Source organism: Saccostrea echinata, unplaced genomic scaffold (genome assembly GCF_033153115.1).
Source record: "Saccostrea echinata isolate AGI-Se365-2 ecotype Australia unplaced genomic scaffold, CSIRO_AGI_Sech_v1 ptg000016l, whole genome shotgun sequence".
Classification (NCBI taxonomy): Eukaryota; Metazoa; Mollusca; class Bivalvia; order Ostreida; family Ostreidae; genus Saccostrea; species Saccostrea echinata.
This window is the reverse complement of record NW_026889765.1, coordinates 22826544-22847542: the sequence shown is the minus strand read 5'-3', so window position 1 is coordinate 22847542 and position 20999 is coordinate 22826544. Positions and strand designations below refer to the sequence as shown.

Below are 20999 nucleotides of genomic sequence, written 5' to 3'. Positions count from 1 at the left end.
TGACTTGACAAACATGTTTCATATGTAGGTATTGTGGTTTTATTTTCATCTGTTGAGTTCGTCTGCTTTTATAGACTCTGAATTGAATATAGAAAATAAGAAAATAAGAATTTCCAGAGTGAATAAAAACCCTGTATCCATTCTATAATTAACATACACTTCTTCCTATTTTAAACTTTTAAACAATAACTACCCCCGATACAGGAGTACTTCCTGAAACGGAGATACGGGAAGTTAGGGCGAGTTACCTTCGTTCGTAAGATGTTGGTATTTCTCTAACGAACGCTGAGTTTGCATAACGTACACGAGTATGATCCGGAACATTCTGTATGTACATGTTAGCGTTCAATATCGAACGCGCCGTTGTACACAAAAACTGTCGTCTGGTCTTAAGATGGGTAGTAGCAGCTAGGTAGGATGTGTCTTTTTCCACTCAAAATTTTAATTTATTAACTAATAATTTTGTGCCTATAAGTTTCAATAAGCAAATAATAACGTTTGGTAGGGTCACTTGAATGATATGTAATATTGAACACTTCCAGAATATACGCTGATATTGCACACTTTAAATGTATACACCGATATTGAATAGTTCTCATTAATTTAATTTCATTTAAATAACTACTAAAAATATATTGGAAAATGTTTAAGCTATATAATAAAGGCGTTATAGACCTTATATTGTTGAGTATTGGCACTCATTTCCTGTAAAAATGCATTTGTACAGCCAACTCGAGTCAATATTCATTAGTATAATTTCAATATCCCTATATCATGTTTGTAAAGTTCATCGACGTATCCTTTAATTAAATTATTTTTAAACAAGTTGAAGATTATACGGAGTTTAGTACAATGAAGGCATTTATAATGAGTAACCCCCAAATAAAAAAAAAAAAAGATCAGCCATTTTTTTTTAAATAAATACGACGATACGATATATCCTTGTGTCGATACGATATATCCTTGTGAACTTGAGATAAAAGATACCACAGAGTCTGACACATCTGTTTCATATTTGGATATTTTACTTGAAAAAGACGTTAATGGTAATCTAACAACCAAGCTTTATGATAAACGTGATGAATTTAACTTTTCAATCGTCAACTTCCCTTACTTGTGCAGCAATATACCTTCATCACCTGCATACGGGGTATATATCTCTCAGTTGATTCGATACGCAAGAGCATGCTCTACGTATGTACAATTTCTAAAACGAGGTAAATTATTGACAAATAAGTTGATGAAACAAGAATATCAGCTGTCTCCTTTAAAGTCATCATTTCGTAAGTTCTATGGTCGATACAATGACCTTGTCAGCAAATACAATTTATCATTGAGTCAAATGCTGACTGACGTTTTTCACACTAATTGTTAGACCATTATTTACACACTGAATTGTCGACGGATTTTCCCGTTATTTCCCGATCATGACAAGGAGCACACGGCGGGTGTGACCGGTCGGCAGGGGATGCTCACTCCTCCATGGCACCTGATCCCACCTCTGATGTTTGGAGGTCCGTGTTTGCTCTGCTCCTATTTTGTATTGATTATGGACTTTTGAGCTTGAATACTGTTCGTTATCTCCATATATTTCATCCAAACTTCATCCTTAAATTTATACTTCGATTTATGCAAGATAACGACGCGCGGTTGTAAATGAAAAGTCATCAGTAGAGGAGGTTCATTGTATAAACCGGAACTGTAAAAACCACACATTTGGAAGCTTTTGTCCCCATGAATTCTGTCCGAAGCCATTTTGTGAACTTGCTGAAATCAGTCGAGTTGTTTCTGTAGCTCCTCAAATTGCCGCTACAAACTATTTTCTTGGACGCGTGTTTCAGTTTGGATTGAGGTTCTGAGATTTTCCGTCGGGAAGTTTCTTCAAGCAAACAATTTTGATTTCAGGTCTACTTCAATTCACTTTCTGTTTTACGAAGTTTTGAAATTAATCCTAACAGTTTATCCTGGGAATCTTTCTAGTTTGTTTTGTCTTGGAAAGTTTGTGTTTAAGAACAGATGAAAAGTCAATAAAATGACTTAAGGCCGATTTTCTGATGTTGTAAACGGAAATTACTTGAGAAGCTGTTTTTTTTGTTTGTTCGAAACATTTTTGAATTCTGCAATGATCACGTACCTGTTTAGACATTTACTTTTGTTCACAGCAAAAAGTGCAATTCTTGGCGAAGTGTCCAGGTCTATGACATTAAAAGCACTTGTTGAAACGATATTTATGTTGTCTTTCATTACTTTTTAGGTTTGTTACTGGCTGTGTTCAGAAATATATCGGGTTGATCAATCTCATAGACGGCGATGCTCTCATTACCTTGCCCTTTATGAGATTTATCAAACCGGCCAATATATTTCTGTACACAGCCAGTAACAAACCCAATAAGTGATTTATTTTCTCGAGGATCATAGTGTAAGAGACATGAACACAAGAGAGGCCCATAGGAACGTTTATGAAAGGGGGAGGCACCAAAAAAAAAAAAAGACAAACCAGACAAAAACATTAACTGTTTAAACTCGGGCAGCGCTAGAATCCTTCTCTAAATTGTTGGGAATTTTTAATGAAATAACATGACACACTTTCCAGCCCACTGTAAAAAAAGTGTGAGTGTGTGCGTGGGAAGGGGGGGGGGGGTATGGCGTTTGAATGATATACAATACTATACAGCAAAACACTATTCTTAAAACAATGGGACCCTCCTCCCGAACCTTGTAGTACAACGGTCCTGCAAGAAATAATGATCAAGTTATTGAATTTAACATATATCAATTCAAAATTAAAGTGTCCTAACATCTCAATTATCTATCGACAGTAGCGTGATTCGTCCAATTTCACATATGGAGTCAAACTCTTCAAAATTATCAATGTTACCTTTTACCGTCATGCAAGCTTGATAATTCTTTGACCATCTTTATTTCCTTTCAATAATTTGTTTCTGCTTAAATTCTAATTCAATACATTTTCACTCTCTTGTTTGAGCGAATCTTGACGCTACCATCACTTGTGATGCAGTCACAACGAATCTGACGCCATTTTTTAAAAGGCCCGCTACTCTAATTTCAAAATGAAATCATTATGGAAAGTGGTTTCCGTAATAAATGATTTTAATATCGAAATGTAAACGAAACACTTCGGCCATATTGCCAAATATCAGTTCTAACCTGCCGGACATAGAAATATAGCCGAGAGTCACGGGTCGCGTTTAAACCAATGAATGTGCGACATTTCAATCCGAGGGAAAATAATACACGTTGGAGGAAAGGTACATATTGACAATGCTGTCCGAAATTGATAGTTGTTCATCATTATTGCTGTGAAGTCAAGATAACGTTTGGGAACTCGCCATAGGGTTAAGGTACAGCATCAGACTAGTTCAAAATATATGGAGCAGCTTAATTAGGGCGTTGTACCCTAAGGATTCATCCACCATTTATGACCACGAAGTTTGGGTCCAAAATAATATGACGTTGAACTGGTAAGAGGGAATGTTGTTAGGTGAATGAACGGCGCCGTGGGCAAGAAAAAGTAAATCTGTATTCCTAGGGTTCTTTCGGAAAATAAATAAATCCAAAATAACGAGTAATACGGTTTCCGAATTTATTATTTTTTAAGGATTGGCAGTTATTTTATCAATCAAGGAATTATTGCAGACAGACAGACAGACAGACAGAAGTGGCCGGTAATGCGGCTGGCCCCCGAACTGCTACATACAATTCAGACACTGGTATATAAAACAGTTCTTTGACAACAATTAGCAAATTGAATGATGAAATAAAATGGTATGTATTGAGTAAATTACAAATAATTGTTCTTTGAAGGGATTTGATAGGATGGGCATGAAAGAAAGATCAATGAAATAATTTCATGAATGTTTTAATAAGGTATCAGAAGGTAGTGATGGCGGTCACATTCTGCTTATTTGTATGTTCTCAACGATTGTCCAGAAAATGTCATTGTGCAATTAAGAAAATAATTCAGTAACCCATTGTCCAGGAATAATTCGATTTGCAGTTTATGTTAGGAAAAATAGTAGATAAATCTCTGATAAATTAAAAGTTCAAAACAATATTTGTTCAAAAAGTCAATTTTGCACGGTGATAATTGTTCTTTGAGTTTTCCCTAACCTGTTAGACAAATATTTTTTAAAGTAATCATTCTTTTGGAGTGATGAAACATATTATAGGAGTAATAAATTTCCTTTTCTTAATTATGGATTTCTGTATCTAAGGTTGATTTTTATATTCATTAGTTTAATGGATGGTTTAGAATTGCAGACGTTAAAACGAGATACAGGGATCAATCTTTCATATAAGGTAGACGTTTCCTCAATACTTCAGGACCATAAGCCTTTTGTTTTTAGATCACACGGAATCGTATAATTAAAATCTGTGTTTTTAAAATATCTCAAAACAAGAGGCATAAACCCAGAGAATAATAATCAAAATGTCAATGGATGTGGATAGGTTTATTTCTTCAATTTTCGAGATAAAAAGAAAGTTTCATTCAATTCGTCGTATGAGCACTTGATCAATAAGTTATTTTGACCAATAGTACGCTGTAATAAAAGAATTTCTGAAATCATCTGTTGGGTACCGGCAAACCTTGTGAAAATTATCACAAGGTATCTCACAGCATTTTCCGTTTTGGTACGGTTCAGGCTCTAAACAAAGAAATAAACAATAACACATGAGCATTTCTAGATATGTATGCATGTTACTACTACTAATGAGGATAATGGCTTAACATCAAATGCATTTTATAATGAACACAATTTAAAAGAAAAAATAATTGATCGATACTTATCAGGTTAAATAAATAATTTGATTCTGCAAAAAGGTAGATTCTTTATGTTGTTTTTAAAATTCATTCTTTTTATTGTTTTCCCTCTTTTATCTCTTAGCAGATTGAAAACGTTGCAGATTATTTCCTTTCATGTCTGAGCAAGAGCTTAAGCTATTCATATAAATAGGCGTTTTACACTTGCTTTAATTTATTTCATCTGATTCCCGCAAATCCCTTTTTCATAAATTTATTTAATTTTTTTAAATTTACAGAATCCCGTCGTATATCCAGTGTAGAATTGTGGAGATACTTTGAAACTTTATATGAACTTTGATTTCTTATGAAACATTACCGTAGAACTTTTTTTTGAAAACTATAAGTATTTTTCAAGTTCAATAGCGATACTTTTAAATTTAGAAATGTTATTATGACACAAACGTAATATTTGCTTTTAACTAAATTTTTTGGGATATATAGAAGTCTGAGTAATTTCAAAGTTATACGCGTGTTTCTATTCAACAAATATTACCAACAAAGATAGAAGGAGCTTACCTTCACAAATAGCGTCACTGTCACAACGGGTTCCCCACTGAAAATAAAAAAAAAACCCTGTCTGATAATACTAGCTTGAGTATTCAATTAACTACTTAATAGCGAAAAAAGACATAAATATGACTTGATCTGAAATACATTCTAATTATACCACTTGTTTTGTCTTGAAATAAACATATGGTTTGTATATTAAGACAAAAATACAGTGCTGCCAACGCAGATTATGCATTAAACCGCTCTCCACAACCTGCGGTCAGTTCATCGCGGTTCAACCAGTAGCCCGAATTCTTCGCAGCTGTGTGACTTACTGTTGACTATCTTCTTCATATACTGTTAGTAGTTCAACTGATCGATTGATTGTCTGCCGTTTTAAGTCCCACTTTAAAATTTTCACTCATATAGAGACGTCATAATATAAAGGGCTCAGGCCCATTGAGCAGTGAGCGTTTTTTATCGTACCAATGCCCTTCGTGATACAGGACCTCGGTTTTTAAGGTTTTATCTGAAAGGCCTGTAACTTTCACTTCTAATGCCGGGAATTTTGCAAAGGAACAGTCTCTACCTATGTTTACGTTTAAGGTATGATGCAACATGTACGGCGAAAGAGAATCGAACCCGGCCTTCTGGTCACGAAGCGAATGTCCAACCACTACGTTACCGCGACCGGTTTGATTCGTTTGATATCATCTTGTCAAAGTATGGTAATGCAGATGGACATGGTCTTTCTTAAATCTATATATGGCGTATCTGAGCTAAAAATAAAAATACGAAATGAGTGTATATAAACATCATATACAGTACCGACCAGACACAACCTAACACCAGAGCGAACCCAAAGCGCATATCTGGGTTCGCTCAGGGTCCACTACGGGTCCGCTTTCAGAAATTTTGAGTTCGCTCTGCATTCGCTGGGGGTCAGCTCTGGGTCCGTTAGAGCGAACCCGGCGTTCGCTTTCTGGGTTCGCTTTTGGCACTCATGCGTGAAGCAGACACCGCTTCAATCCTGCCGCCAGTAAGCTCCGCCCATTGTATATTCCAAATACAGTAATGAAATCGATCATTGTTGTTTTTGCGGCGATCGATACATGTGCATGTACAGTGGCTGCAACGTTATTGTTGACAATACACGAACGATCACGTTACACGAACGATTCCCTACGATTAAACCTGTTACACGAACGATCCTTCACGCACATGATTCTTCACGTTACACAATCATTCACGACTGTTAGCGCAAATGCACGATTTTTTTTTACACAAAATAGTAAAAAATATTTAGGAGTGGATATTTTTAAAAAGAAATAAAGCTTTATTAATAGATACTTTAGATTGAAAATATTTATTGCTGCAATTCATCGACTTTGGAACACTGAAGAAATAAAATAAAAAATAAAGAAAATAAATGTGTAAATATAACATGCCATCTGGATAATTAAAAGATAAATATAATTTTCATAATCATGTTAATAATAATTTCACTCTGTACATTAACACAATTTGCTTGTACAATGTTTTAATTTCATCGAATGACAAACTGGCATGCTGACAGGTCAACGCACTGATTGTCTTATCGCTAATCCTGATTGACAGCTCTGTTACGCAACACCGAACGCGCGTTCGCTTCCCGGGTTCGCTACTGAATTTGGGGTTCCTTTTCGGCGTTCGCTCTGGGTCCGCTGCGGGTTCGCTCCGGGTTTGCTCGGGGTGCGCTCCGGGTTCGCTCGGGGTCAGCTATAGCGAACCCCAAGCGAACCCAGAAAGCGAACCCGGGGTACGCTTTGGGTTCGCTTTCTGTTAGGTTGTGTCTGGTCGGTACTGTATGTTATTTACGTTCAAATTAAAATTTTCACTGATTTTGAACTTGAATAACCTCATGTTACTATGTTTCCATAGTTAAATTGACCTTAAACTGTGTCTGTTATTTAAATGCGGAGTCGGAAAATAAATCGGTTATTATTTTCTTAAAACGTGCCTTAACTTTGTTTTCATAATTCCGTATAACACTTTTTTTTAATTCAGTTATACTTTGCTTTCAATGTGCAAATGAAATAATCAAATTGCTGTCCTTCAATAAGTACTGATCGTTCACGGTAGCTCAGTCGGTAGAAGGAAAAATGGTTGTTAATGCGCTTCTTGGCGCTACAGAGCATTTAATTTGACCTTTTTTGCACTGTAGTTATGTCTAACAAATAAATCAAATTTTCGACGTTTTTCCTCCAATCTTTTTCATCCAAATAAATCATGGGACCAAATACAGTCTTATTTTATCTTGAATTGACACATGAAGCTCCGTGATCGGGAGGTCGTGTATTCAAATCACGGCCACGACTGACCTAAGTCGACAAAAAATAGGTAGCAACTGTTCCTTCGCCAAGAGCTCGGCACTTTGAAGTGAAAGTTGTTGGTCATTCGGATGAGACCTCAAAAACTGAGGCCCTGTGTCACTGTAGGCGTTGGTACAATAAACAGCCCTCATTGCCGGATGGCCCTGAGTGCCGAGTAAAGGTGCAAATTTGAAGGCCTTCACCGGTATATGGTGACGTCTCTATATGAGTGAAAAATTCTCGAACGGGACGTAAAACAACGTTCAATCAATCAATCAATCAATAGACACCTGAAATTTATGGCAATGAAAAAGTTTCAAATTAATTCGTATAGTCAATTATTTGACCCTTACGGACTTATAAAATATTTTTCTGGCATCAAATATTCAACAAGCAATACAATCATTTTAAAGTATTAGATTTTACTGAATTAAAGCAGAATGGTTGAAAATGTCTTATATTTTCAGAAACGAAAATGAAAAGTGGAGGTTTGTTATTTTAATTTTAGATATAACTTAAATAATATTAATTTTAAGCTTAAATTGGGCTATTTTTTTTCTGGACTTTCACAATATTTTTGCTATATTTGTCACGATGATGTTATGATGACAGAACCCGTGACAGTTAATTGAAAAATAATTTGGGAACAGCATAAAACATTTCAAAGCACAAAATAGCTCTGTGTGCAGCCTTCATGAAAAAATAGAAATCCAAATTTAGCGGTGTTGTAAATACATTTACTTGAAAGAGAAAAAAATGAACATTCTCCTCTAAAAAATACTTCCGCCACAAAATAGAGTTCCTGAATTAAAGGTTTTGGTGTGGACTTTAATTGTGTGATTTTAATTGAATATAGTTTAAATAAATGGCATTGTAGAATCCAAATTTATTTATACATGTATACTAAACTATTATGCAGATTTTTTAAACAGAGGTCAGGACAAAAATCTCCCCAAAACTCAGCATCGAACCTATTTAAAACATCTATCTTGTATAGTTATCATGTAGCCTTGACCATTAACCTCAAAATTAAAAGAGGGTTTCTTGTATCAAAAAAACATGCACCGTAGATGTAGAAATTTGCTTGAAAAGATCAATAGGAATCAGAACACGTAGCCCCCCCCCCCCCCCGAAAAATAAATTGACATCCCTTTTTATTCTTCAACTTCTATAAGTTGCCTGCACCTTAGACATTCCCTGTCTTAATTGTTGGATACAAAAGAATCACTTTTTCACATACATAACTATAGAAGAAAAACTGTAAATATTTTGTTTACTAATTAAGATACAAACATGCGTGTAAGAGGAGATTTGTAGCTTCTATGCACTGATAAATATATATCTACGATATTCAATTATGATCATTCAGATTAAAGACAGGTAAACTATGCAACTAGTATACAAATTAGGCTACGTATTGAAAAAAAGAGGTTGCATTATTTCATTATTTGTTAAAAAACAAAGATGAATCGGTTTTCCATATGATGGCTTTTCCAAGTGTAAAAGAAATATCATTATTTCTGCCCTGAGGAATTCACACCTGCATTGCTTCGGGTATCTTATCTTATGATATAAACTTCACCTGTCGGTAAAATAGCCTGCCGTAATACTGAGGGTATTTAGGATAGCCCTCAGTGTTATCCCAACGTTACCGAGCAAATAGAGCTATTCGATCTAATCAAGACCAGGAGATCGTTAAGTGAATCTGAATATAATAATTACCCAAACATATAGCCTTACGTTCAGAAAAGTAGGTTACACATTTATAATTTGACGTTTCAGACGTATTTCATTTTTTATATTTTTTTAGTCAATTTTTTCATTCTTTATTTTTCTCTCTTTCATTCTCTCTTTCTCCATGTTTAGTTTCTTTTATTTTGTTTTGTTTTAAAATTTTCAAGAGAGACAACTCGCAATTTATCTGAAGAATTTTTTTCTATCCATGATCCATAGGTTGAAAGGATTACCTGGATGATCGAACCGCGGGGGCACGCGTTTTTTTTTTTACCTGAGACACCGGTACTAATCACGATGATATTAACACCGCAGGGAAGCGCGGTGAATACATAAACAGCGTTGCCCGTACCAATGATAACTCGGGGACTTCCTTGCAACGTTCCTTTTCAAAATCCCAGCATATTTCATCAGTCCTATCCATAGTTTCTGTGTCTTGATGAATTGGCGTTAGGTCTGTACCGTCAGTAATCATTGGAGATTTGTCTTCTTTGGGTATTGTCATTGAGTCTGTGTCTTTAACATTCACACTCTCTTCAGTTTAACTGACCGCCAACGATTGGTCCTCTTTTAAATAACTTTCATCAGATTTTTGAGATTCTTTGGATTCGCTTGAGTCCGACTTCAAAAAGAGACCAATAGATTAAAACGTTCACCTGAGAAACCTTGGCACTGTTTTTCTTCAGAATACAGAGCCATCTTAGCTCGGGGGCAATGCTTTGAACAAACTTGAATCTACACTACCTGAAGATGCTTGCGTTTAAAATGACTGATCACGATTTTTTTTGAAAAGAATTTCAAAAAAGATATTTTGTTCGATTTTCTACTGTGGCCCCAACCTACCATCCAGGGGCCGAACAATTTTAATATACATGACCTTACAATGCTTGTATATTAATATCACCAATCATGGCCCTATTGTTCTTTATAAAGGAAGATTAAGTAAGAATTTTTATCTATATATTCCCGTGTAAAACTATTGATACCCTTTTGTAGCCCCACCCTTTCACCGAGGTCCACATACGTTTTGAACAGATTAGAACCTTCATTCTCTGCGGATACTTGCATATAAATATCACTAATCATGGTCCTGCTAGACTAGTATATAACATTTTGAACGCAATTTCCTCTTAATTCCCATCTAATTCCCTACTGGGGCCACACCCTGCCCCTGGGGGTCATGTTGATATTTTATCACTAGATTCAGTAAGAGTTGGTTATAAAGAACTCACCAAGTAGAAAAGCTCGGTTATAAAGAACTTTTTAACGAATTCCTTAGAAGACTTTTCACTATTTTCCTTATTTAAGAAATAATGTATCATTTTTAAACATCTATCGGGATATGAATACGGGTTCGACACGAGAACAAATTCCATAAAGCCCGAAGTGCTTTATTGTAAATTTGATCTTTTACCAACCCGTATTTATATCCCGATAGATGTTTAAAAATGATACATTATTACTTATATTTACATTTATGACTTATTCATATTTTATACTTTCCTGATTATAATCTTTAACGCTTGAAATGTTTTATTTTTTCAAACTCAACGGCACGTATTTGATCCATTGATTGCGCGTCGACCCTTTATGACTTCACTGAATAAATATGTCGAACGTTTATGACGCGAGGAACCCGTGTTTATACGGATATAGATACGCGTTGCTTTTAATAGTGTTATATAAAAGAAAACATTTGTAAATGTAAATATATGGATATAAAGAAACTCGGTTACAAAGAGTCAATCAGAAGTTAAAAACTTATTCACGTTTTATTATTCACTATTCAATAAATCTTCTATGGTTGGTTCACTATTTACATCACCGTAAGTGTCCTAATAATTTTTTTTTCAAGAAATTAAATCGACTCAAATTAACACATGTTATAGAAGCGAATGGAAGACCTCACTTACAAACAAGACAGAAAGTAGCTAGCCACACCAAAATACTCTTACAAAGTGAACTTTGTACATGGGACTGGATATCATACAGAATCCCAAAATTTGAGTCTCATATCTAGTCAGAGGCATGTGCATTTTTTGAATGATTGTTGCTTAAGGCCAAGATCTAGTAAATGAATGGTGCCTACAGATTTCTCAAATTTGAGCAATAAATTCCTTTAATGGTGTTTTATAACTTAAGCTTTGTCAAATAGGGTGTTTCGGGACATAATTGGTATGAAACAAAATGAAAAAAAACATATTTTAAACTGTCATTTTCAATAAGAAATTAAGAAAACCAGTCATGAATATGGGAGTTTTTTGATTATCAGACAAAGGAAATGTATCCTTATTGCCTATAGTCTCCCAGAAAACGGTAATTTGTATGTTCTTGGCCTCTTCTTTGAAATAATATCAAATTTAATATAGGTATCGGGATTACTTTTCATATGATTTCAAATTGAATTCCATGAAATACGTTATTTTCCTCATAATTCTATTAGAGCCGTAAAGTACAGTGAATTTGAACATCCCTGCAACATTCCATTTTAAAATGAATCCAGAGGGAAAAAAGTCAGCATTATCAAAAATCTGTCCATTAAACATAATCAATAAGAAATGTTGGTCGTTTGGATTGTTTTAAGAGGAGATTCCCCATTTTGATCCTGCAACTTTGAAATAAAGGGGGGTGGGGTGGGGGGTGGGGTGGTGGTGGTGTTCCGATAGAGCATTTGTGAGCTGTAGTAGATCATATCAAATACTTAAAAGAAATCAGTAGTTGTATTATTCAGCACAAGATGTTCTTTTGATATTTAATATTTTTACTCAATAAAAATTTCAGGCCCGTAGGACGCAATTTCAATCGGAGGGGGGGGGGGGGGGCACAATTAAACGTTTTGAGTTTTGGAGGGTAGTACCTGGCAAAAACTCATTGACACCCGCCTTCTGCTTCTTGTCATGAAGGGGCTAACGGAAAAATCCGTAGACAATTCAGTGTGAAAAAAAAAATAATAATTTGAATGAAAATGTCAGTCAACATTTGACTTTATGATAGATTGTATTTGCTGACAAGGTCATTGTATCGACTATATAATTTGCCAAATGTTGACTTCAAACGAGTCTGTTGATATTCTTGTTTCAATAGCTTACTTCACCTCTAACTTTAAAGAATGTTCGTACGTAGAGCATGCTCTTGCGTATCGAATTAACAGGGAGACATAAATTCAATACGCAGGTTGAAATGGTATATTGCTACATAAGTAATGGAAGTTTACAGAAAGGTTGACGTCATCATGTTTATCATAAAGTTTTGTTGTTAGGTTACCAATTTATTAAAAATCAGCAAAATTAATTGGGGGGGGGGGGGGCATGACCATGATTTATAAAGAAATATTTTCTTACTAACATGACTACATGCATTTATGAGGATAATATTCGAATTACTGCACAGATATCCCCGTAAGAGGGAGGTTCCATTTTCTCGACCAACCTTCAAGAATTTTCTCACGTCATGCTCTCAAAATCGTTGTGCAAAATAAAAAAAAATAACAAACTAAATTATTTTCCAGTTTAATTTTTACTTATATTAAACGATATAGCATAATTTTGGCGCAATTAGCTCTTTCTTAATAATTGCTTAGTAAAAATTAGTCTCATTTCTTAAAAACATTCATAACGAATGGAAATACAGATAGATACGTGTAAAATTTAATTTGTAAAAATAAATAAAAGTACAGCTGCTAGATGTCAAGGGGTTGTTCCCATACCGATAAAATATATGCTCTCTATTTGTATCAGTCAATCAAATACACATGTAGTTTGTAACAAGCAATTTATTCTGATACTACTTTATGAATTCATTTGATTTAAGATAAAGAAAATCATTATCTTGAATGAAATCAGTGCATTTTGTTGAAATAAATGTATTCAATAAACCCAATAAATTAGATTATATAAATACTTTCCCCAAAAGTTATGAAAAGAATTTACATAATTACCTAAGTATAAAGGGCCGGGTGGGGATTTACTTATAAGGTAGACAACGCAAAGTGTAAAACATAAATAAGAACATATTAAACTCATTAAATAACAATAAATATGATGTTATGGATTGTTAAAGTAATAAAGGTTTGTGAGAAGAATGGAGGGACGACATATGAATCCAGTTGACGTCATTTTGTAATGTTTTATTTCCAAAGAAAAGTTCTCTAGGATTTTTTTAATTGACTGATGTAAATTGAAGACTAGAATCCCACTTTGAAATTATAGTCCCAGGCTGCGGAGTAGAGGTCGTTGACAACTTGTGCCTGAACCTAAAAATCTCAGAACCTGGAGTGAAGAACTACGATGTTTCCGAGCTTGATATTTATTGAGCTAATATTTTTAAGGAATATCAGATATACATATGTATAAAAGGGGGATCAAAGTTACAGGGATTTTATTTACATAATTCAAAATAATATTTCAGTCTTGAGTACTTCTAACATTCCAGACAACCAAGTTGCGTTTGAACTACACTGCCTATTACTATGTTTTGGTCGTGGTTGAGAGAACTAAGTAAGTTACCTGTCTTGTAAACACAATTCCTTTTGAAAGTCAGGGTTCCCTCCCAGACCTCTACCCTGTCCACAGATGAATGTCAAAATTTTTAATCCAGGATGGCGGGAGAGCTATATTGGTTTTGGAGTTCTGTCTCTCTTTTGTAAGTGAGATCTTTGATTAGCTTTTCCTTAAATTGAGACAATCTAGTACTTTAAAAAAAAAATGGACACTTACAGTTATTTGAACAGTGAACCCAACTCTGAATACGGTTCGCTATTCGAATAATGAATAGTGAATAAGTTTCTAACGTTGATTTTGATTGCCTTATAAAGAAGCAAATATGGAGGTCCAAGTGACTTCTTTATACCAGAGTTTTACTTTACAACAAGCCCTGGGTATACTTGCATATTAATATCTCTAATAATACATGTAGTTCTTGTGAAGATTTTTAAAGAAATGCCCTATAAACTCCAGTATAAACTTTAACCCTATTGTGGTCCCACCCTACGCCCAGGGGCATGATTTCTGCAACGCTTGCGGAGGCTTGCGTAATAAAAATATATCTAATCATGGTCCCGCTGGTCATGAGAGAGAAAAAATCCAAGAAATTTACTTTGTATTTTCATGTTAAAATTTCTTACCCCGCTCGGGCTCCAACATTACCCACAAGCTACACTATGTCAGACGGTTTCACTAAAATTCTACTTTTTTGACCCAGTGGTTCTTGAGAAATTTTTAATGAAACCAATTGTTTTTTTTTCCTTTTCTTGATTACTTTCCCCTATATTTTAAGAAATGTGAATTCCTTTTACCGAAGGTTACTCTGTTTTAAGCTTGGTTGAAAGTGGCACAGAGATTCTAGAGATGATGAAATTTTGAAAAGTCTTCAATGAAAACGACAACAACGACGACAACAACGACAACGACATACAAAGGACAAGTTACGATCAGAAAAGCACAAATAACCTTCGGCTTAGGTGAGCTAATAATTTGACACACACACACACACACACACACACACACACACAGAGAGAGAGAGAGAGAGAGAGAGAGAGAGAGAGAGAGAGAGAGAGAGAGAGAGAGAGAGAAAGTTATACCTGCTTTTCATTTGAATTTCCATCAAGACGATGGATCGTCTTTCTGCTTGAGCACCGTCTAAGAGAGTCTCTAAGAGAAGTGATATAAATTAATGCAATTTTTTTTTGAAAGTTGGCTAAGAGAGAGAGAGAGAGAGAGAGAGAGAGAGAGAGAGTTTTACCTTGTTTTTTGGTTACCTTCCTCCTCTTTTGAAGTAGATCTAACTCCCTGCGACCCGGCCTTTAAGTACATGCCAAACCAGTGTAAATATTAACAAATTATTTCAATGAGCAAAAATAAATCATTTAAACAATATATAAAAAATAATGTCAATACTTACCAAAGTAAAACAAAGAAATGTCAAAACAAAAAATAATTCCAAATTTGTCATATTTTTTTTTTCATTTAAAGTGTATTTTCTTAAATACAAAGTTATGGCTATCTTTTTTATTTATATCTTAGTTTTACATTTCTCCTCTGTACGTGCACTATAAATACATAATATAAATGACATAATTACATAACTTTTTATGCATTGTGCGCATATCAATTACCGCTATTTTTATCATAATTAACAAGATTAATGGAATTTTTTTGAACTTGTCAGGTAAGAATGGCAATGAAGCCAACTGCAGGGAACATCATGAATCTATGTATAATTAAAATAAAGGATGATTCATAAGTTATATCACAAGTGTTACTTAACATTAAATTTGCATTAGTGGAAGTCGTCAGCAACAATAACAATTTCTTTTGAATATTGTACAAAATATCAATTTCATTGTCTTATCTGAATATTTAAATGAACACAACGTAAGGAACAAATTTAACAGTCCAGATTTGAGTACTTCAAAATTTCAGAATCATTATTAAATTTGTATCTATAAATATATAGCATGACATCAGTTACCGTTCTGATATCTACTTGAAAAAAGAGAATACAATCTTATTTTAATTGAATATATATGAAATTCAGTTTGCCTTCTCATAATTTTGAAAATATTAATTCTATTTTTAATACTGCTAATCCCCTTTTTTTAAGTGATCAATTATTCTAAGATACAGTACCAAACAGACCCACCCTGACAGAAAGCAGCCCCAGAGCAGTCCCTGGAACTGCTTTCTGGGACTGCTTTGGGATTGGTAAAGCAGTCCCACAGCGGTCCCACAGCAGTCCCAAAGCAGTCCAAGGGCGGTCCCAGAGCAGTCCCAAAGCGGTCCCAGCAGTCCCAGAAAGTATCCCAAGCAATCCCAGAGAGCAGTCTCAGCAGTCCCAGTAGGCGGGGTTAATAATTTAACGGGCAGAGCTTAGTCGTAACTGAGATTACACATTGTATCAACAAACAATGTCAGTAATATAAAAGCAGTTGAAATTAATGACACACTTTTTCAGGGGGAAAAGTGTTAGACATGTCACATGTACAGCGTATTTACAATTCGTATGTGACAATTATTTCTGAATAATTATTAAAATTACAGTATACATAAGAAAAAAATAATAATAGAAGAAAAGATACTTTCACACTAAATATTTACATCTGTAGCATATTAATTTGACACCAAATTAAACCAATTGTTTATTAGATTTGATTTATTGATAATAGTTACCATATATTTTTTAATAAAAAAATAATTATGTGCTAAATAAAATGAATGGTTTATTTTTAGACTTAGTCTAGAATTTAATGACTTTGAAATAGGTCCTACAATTATAGAGCAAGACCGATTCCCATATTACTCCGTATACGTTTTTCATTGACGTTGAAGCTTTAGAAAATATATCATGAATTTGATGACAGTTAATTCTTTATCAAATTTTTGCCTACTAATATTTTCTTGCTATCATTTTCATTGACTTGTCGATATAATTATTGTAAGAATCTTTACGCAATGTAAAACAATTTCACTTAAATATTTCCTGAGCCCTTACATCACTGTGCATATACATGTAAATCGTGCAAGTGATTACCTCAGATATTTAATAATTACATAATCCTGAAAAACATTTATACCATATTTATTGAAACAAGGGTTTTGCAGTCTGAAGAACGAAATGAATGCCATTTCGACCAGCATGGTAAATGATGTGTAACACTGATGCCCAAATAACACGCGTGAACTGTCTGCTATTCATGTCCAAAGGCGATTGAAACCTTAGCCAGGTGTTTACACATTTTATACACTGTGTATGGCTTTTGATCGGCCGGACATTACAGATGCTACATGTATCTTGCTTTTCTTCAAACGTACACAAAAAGAAATAAGAAATAAAACTCAAATTTCGATATTTTCAACCATATTTATTTAAAAATATAATTTTATATATTTTTTAAAACTTATTTATAAGTTGAAAATTAATCCGGGAAAAAAATCAACCAATAATTGCTCACGTCGTTTATATGACGGGACAATGTCAGATAAATTTATTTCATAGAAAAAGATTGTCTTTATTTGAATTAATTATTAGGTTTTATTTTGAAGCCGGAAAAAAGGCACTGGATTTTTTTTCCGTGATAGTGGCCTTTGGATTTTAAAAATAATCACTTTCCAGTGCAGCATGTAGCTTTGATTATTTTTTAAAACTTTAATGACGTGATTGTTTCCTTCTTTAGGACATAGAGTAATGTAAGCTTTGAGTACATAATTTAACAGCTTTAATTAATTAAATAAATAGTTTAGTTTCGAACACCTGCATTTACGTTAAATAAACGGATTAAAAAAATCATTTTCTGACTTCCGTTTTTTTTAAACTGGCAAAACAACTTTTTTTTACCACATTTAACTAATTTTTCTGATTGATTGTCTGCTGCAATGGTGCAAAATCGGCGATTGACGTATTATTATCTCATTTTTCTGCAGTAACTAACCGTACTTGTTATTTTTTTTTGGAAAATCCTTGTTGATTTTACTTTTACAAGTCCTTTGCTGAAAGTAAACAAAAGTACTGTACAAAATTCGCCATACACAAGGGGCGGGGCTTTCTTTTCATTTTGACGCATGGGTGAACAAAGCAGTCCCAGATAGCAGTCCCAGAGACTGCTTGGACTGCTGGTTTTGCTTTCTAGAGGAGTCCCAGCGGTCCCAGAGCAGTCCCGGGGACTGCTTGAGTGTCAGGTTGGGTCTTGTTGGTACTGTACATTACTAATTGAAATAAGAGGAAAATCAACTCCCAACTTAGCCTATAAGAAAAGAAAATAGCTGAAAGGGAAATCATGTCTTGAAGAGAATTTTATACAAGAATCTACAGAACTAACTGGTAGAATAGGAGATTAATCAATTAAAAAAATATTGTCATTGTCTTAGACAAAGTTAAATTAGACAGAAGAAGGCAAGCACAATCATTAAAAAAATATTTCATTAGTCCTGAATTAAGAAACTATTTTAGAAAAATTACCCAAAATAATGGAAAGAAAAATGAATCAAATATTTTTTAATAAATTTGGTACACTAAATTAAGAAAAAAATGTTCTATGAAAATTATTTTAAAAGTAGGGAAAACTTTTAATCATGAAAAAATGGAAAGATGTGATGCTCCTAAACTAAGTTATAAGAATCAAAGTCTTATGGCCCGAATAATATAACTCCGAAGACCTTAATTTTCTTTGAAAAATATGACCTGATGTGTCCATCTATTATGATTTAAATTCTTTTGAAAGGACGTGGGTGCCTTCTTTACAAAAGCAATATAAAAAATCTTAAAGAGTGAAGATTTTTAATTCAGACTTTTCAAAGAAGACCAAAAAGTGCACAAATTGCAAGATAAATAGATAATTCAAGGGGCACGTACTTTCAGTTAATAAAGGTGTAGATTCTAAATTGTTCAAATCATGACCCCCGGGGGTAGGGCGGGGCCATACTAGGGAATCCAAGTTTTACATTGAAATACATAAGAAAAATCTTTAAAATCTTCTTCTCAAGAACCACTTGGCCAGAAAAGCTGAAACTTATATGGAAGCATCCTGGGGTAGTGTAGATTATAAATTGTTCATATCTTGACCCCCGGGGGTAGGGCGGGACATAATAGGGAGTCCAAGTTTTACTTTGAAATATATAAGAAAAATCTTTAAAAATCTTCTTTTCAAGAACCACTGGGCCAGAAAAGCTGAAACTTATATGGAAGCATCCTGGGGTAGTGTAGATTCTAAATTGTTCAAATCATGACCCCCGGGGGTAGGGCGGGGCCACAATAGGGAATCCAAGTTTTACATTGAAATATATAGGAAAAATCTGAAAACTTCTTCTCAAGAACCACTGGGCCAGAAATACTGAAACTTATATAAAAGCATCCTGGGGTAGTGTAGATTATAAACTATTCAAATCATGACCCCCGGGGGTAGGGCGGGGCCACAATAGGGAATCCAAGTTTTACATTGAAATATATAGGAAAAATCTGAAAAAATCTTCTTCTCAAGAACCACTGGGCCAGAAAAGCTGAAACTTATATGGAAGCATCCTGGGGTAGTGTAGAGTATAAACTATTCAAATCATGACCCCCGGGGGTAGGGCGGGGCCACAATAGGGAATCCAAGTTTTACATTGAAATATATAAGAAAAATCTGAAAAAATCTTCTTCTCAAGAACCACTGGGCCAGAAAAGCTGAAACTTATATGGAAGCATCCTGGGGTAGTGTAGATTATAAATTGTTCAAATCATGACCTCCGGGGGTAGGGCGGGACACAATAGGGAGTCCAAGTTTTATCTTGAAATATATAAGAAAATTCTTTAAAAATCTTCTTCTCAAGAACCACTGGACCAATAAAGCTGAGTCATATTTGGAAGCATTCTGAGGTAGTGTAGATTCTAAATTGTTCAAATCATGACCCCCGGGGGTAGGGCGGGGCCACAATAGGTATATTAAAAGGGGGAAATCTGGCAAAGAACAGCATGGCCAAAGTTACTTAGGTGAGCGATGTGGCCCATGGGCCTCTTGTTGAGGATAAATATTTCACGTCCTGACACCCTAAATTTTTGTCACCTAATGATGCCAATGATTGCTGCTGACTATACTGCACAGCACGGTAAAGGACCACCCAAGAAATGCAAAATGTAGGGAAAAAAATATCGTTTTCATTCTCAGCTGTAGCATATTCAAGACAATTTTAGTCAATTCTACCAACTTTTCAATTTTATATATTCATAACGTTTGCCATTGTAATTATCTGGAAAATCATTTCATGCAGAACCAGCCAGACTCAACCTGACATCCAAGCTGTCCCAGAAACCAGTCACTGACACTGCTTTCCCACAATGTGGGACTGCTGTGGGACTGCTCACGGACCGCTGTGGGACTGTTCTAGAAAACAAACTTAGCAGTCCAAACAGCTCCTGGGACTGCTTTCTGGGACTTCTTTGTTCACCCATGCATGCAAATGTTCTGAGTGACAAGAAAGTCCCTCCCCTTGTGCATTCCGAACTTGCAGTTCTCTGGTAGTTTTGTTTACTTTCAGCAGATTGTCAAAATAAAAACAAGGATTTCTATAATAATAATAATAATGATGATGATGATGATGATGATGATGATGATGATAATAATAATAATAATAATAATAATTAATAAGTATGGATAGCTACTTAAAAAAAATCTCTTTACACCATTGCAGTGTAGAATTAATTAGATAAAAAAATAGTAAATGTTGATAATAATAAACAGTTGTTTTACTAGAGTAAAAAATTAAAAAAAAAAAAAAGAAAAAAAAAAGAAAGAAAAAACAAACAAACAAACAAACAAAAAGAATCCCACGGAGGTCAGAAAATGAACTTTTTAAATTCTTGAATAGTGATCCCCATGGAAAGATGACAGGGTGGTCTACTCTTGTTGTAGAAAATTTACCCCTTTATTGTACAATACATATTTGCTTTTGTGGAAATTTGATTCCTGTGGTCACTATTCCATGTGTTGCTCGTAGAATAATGATCCTGTAGAAAAAAAAAGGACCTTTGATTATTCCATGATTCAAATTGTTTGTGTGTCATGGAATTATTGCTAGCCAAGGACGAATGGACATTGGGGAAGTAGATTTGGAGTTTTCTGCCCTCAGTCT

The 20999-nt window shown here is 34.5% G+C and overlaps 1 protein-coding gene across 1 annotated transcript; it reads right to left on the bottom strand.

Annotated features, from left to right (window-relative positions):
* Positions 1-4472: 4472 nt before the first annotated feature.
* LOC133188227 (uncharacterized) lies at positions 4473-17021 on the bottom strand. The gene is made up of 6 exons (XM_061323603.1): positions 16970-17021; positions 16039-16264; positions 15139-15197; positions 14978-15047; positions 5342-5378; positions 4473-4667 (listed from the first exon to the last, which is right to left on the bottom strand). Exons 1-6 carry the CDS (start codon positions 17019-17021, stop codon positions 4473-4475), a joined length of 639 nt encoding a protein of 212 aa, XP_061179587.1.
* Positions 17022-20999: the final 3978 nt, after the last annotated feature.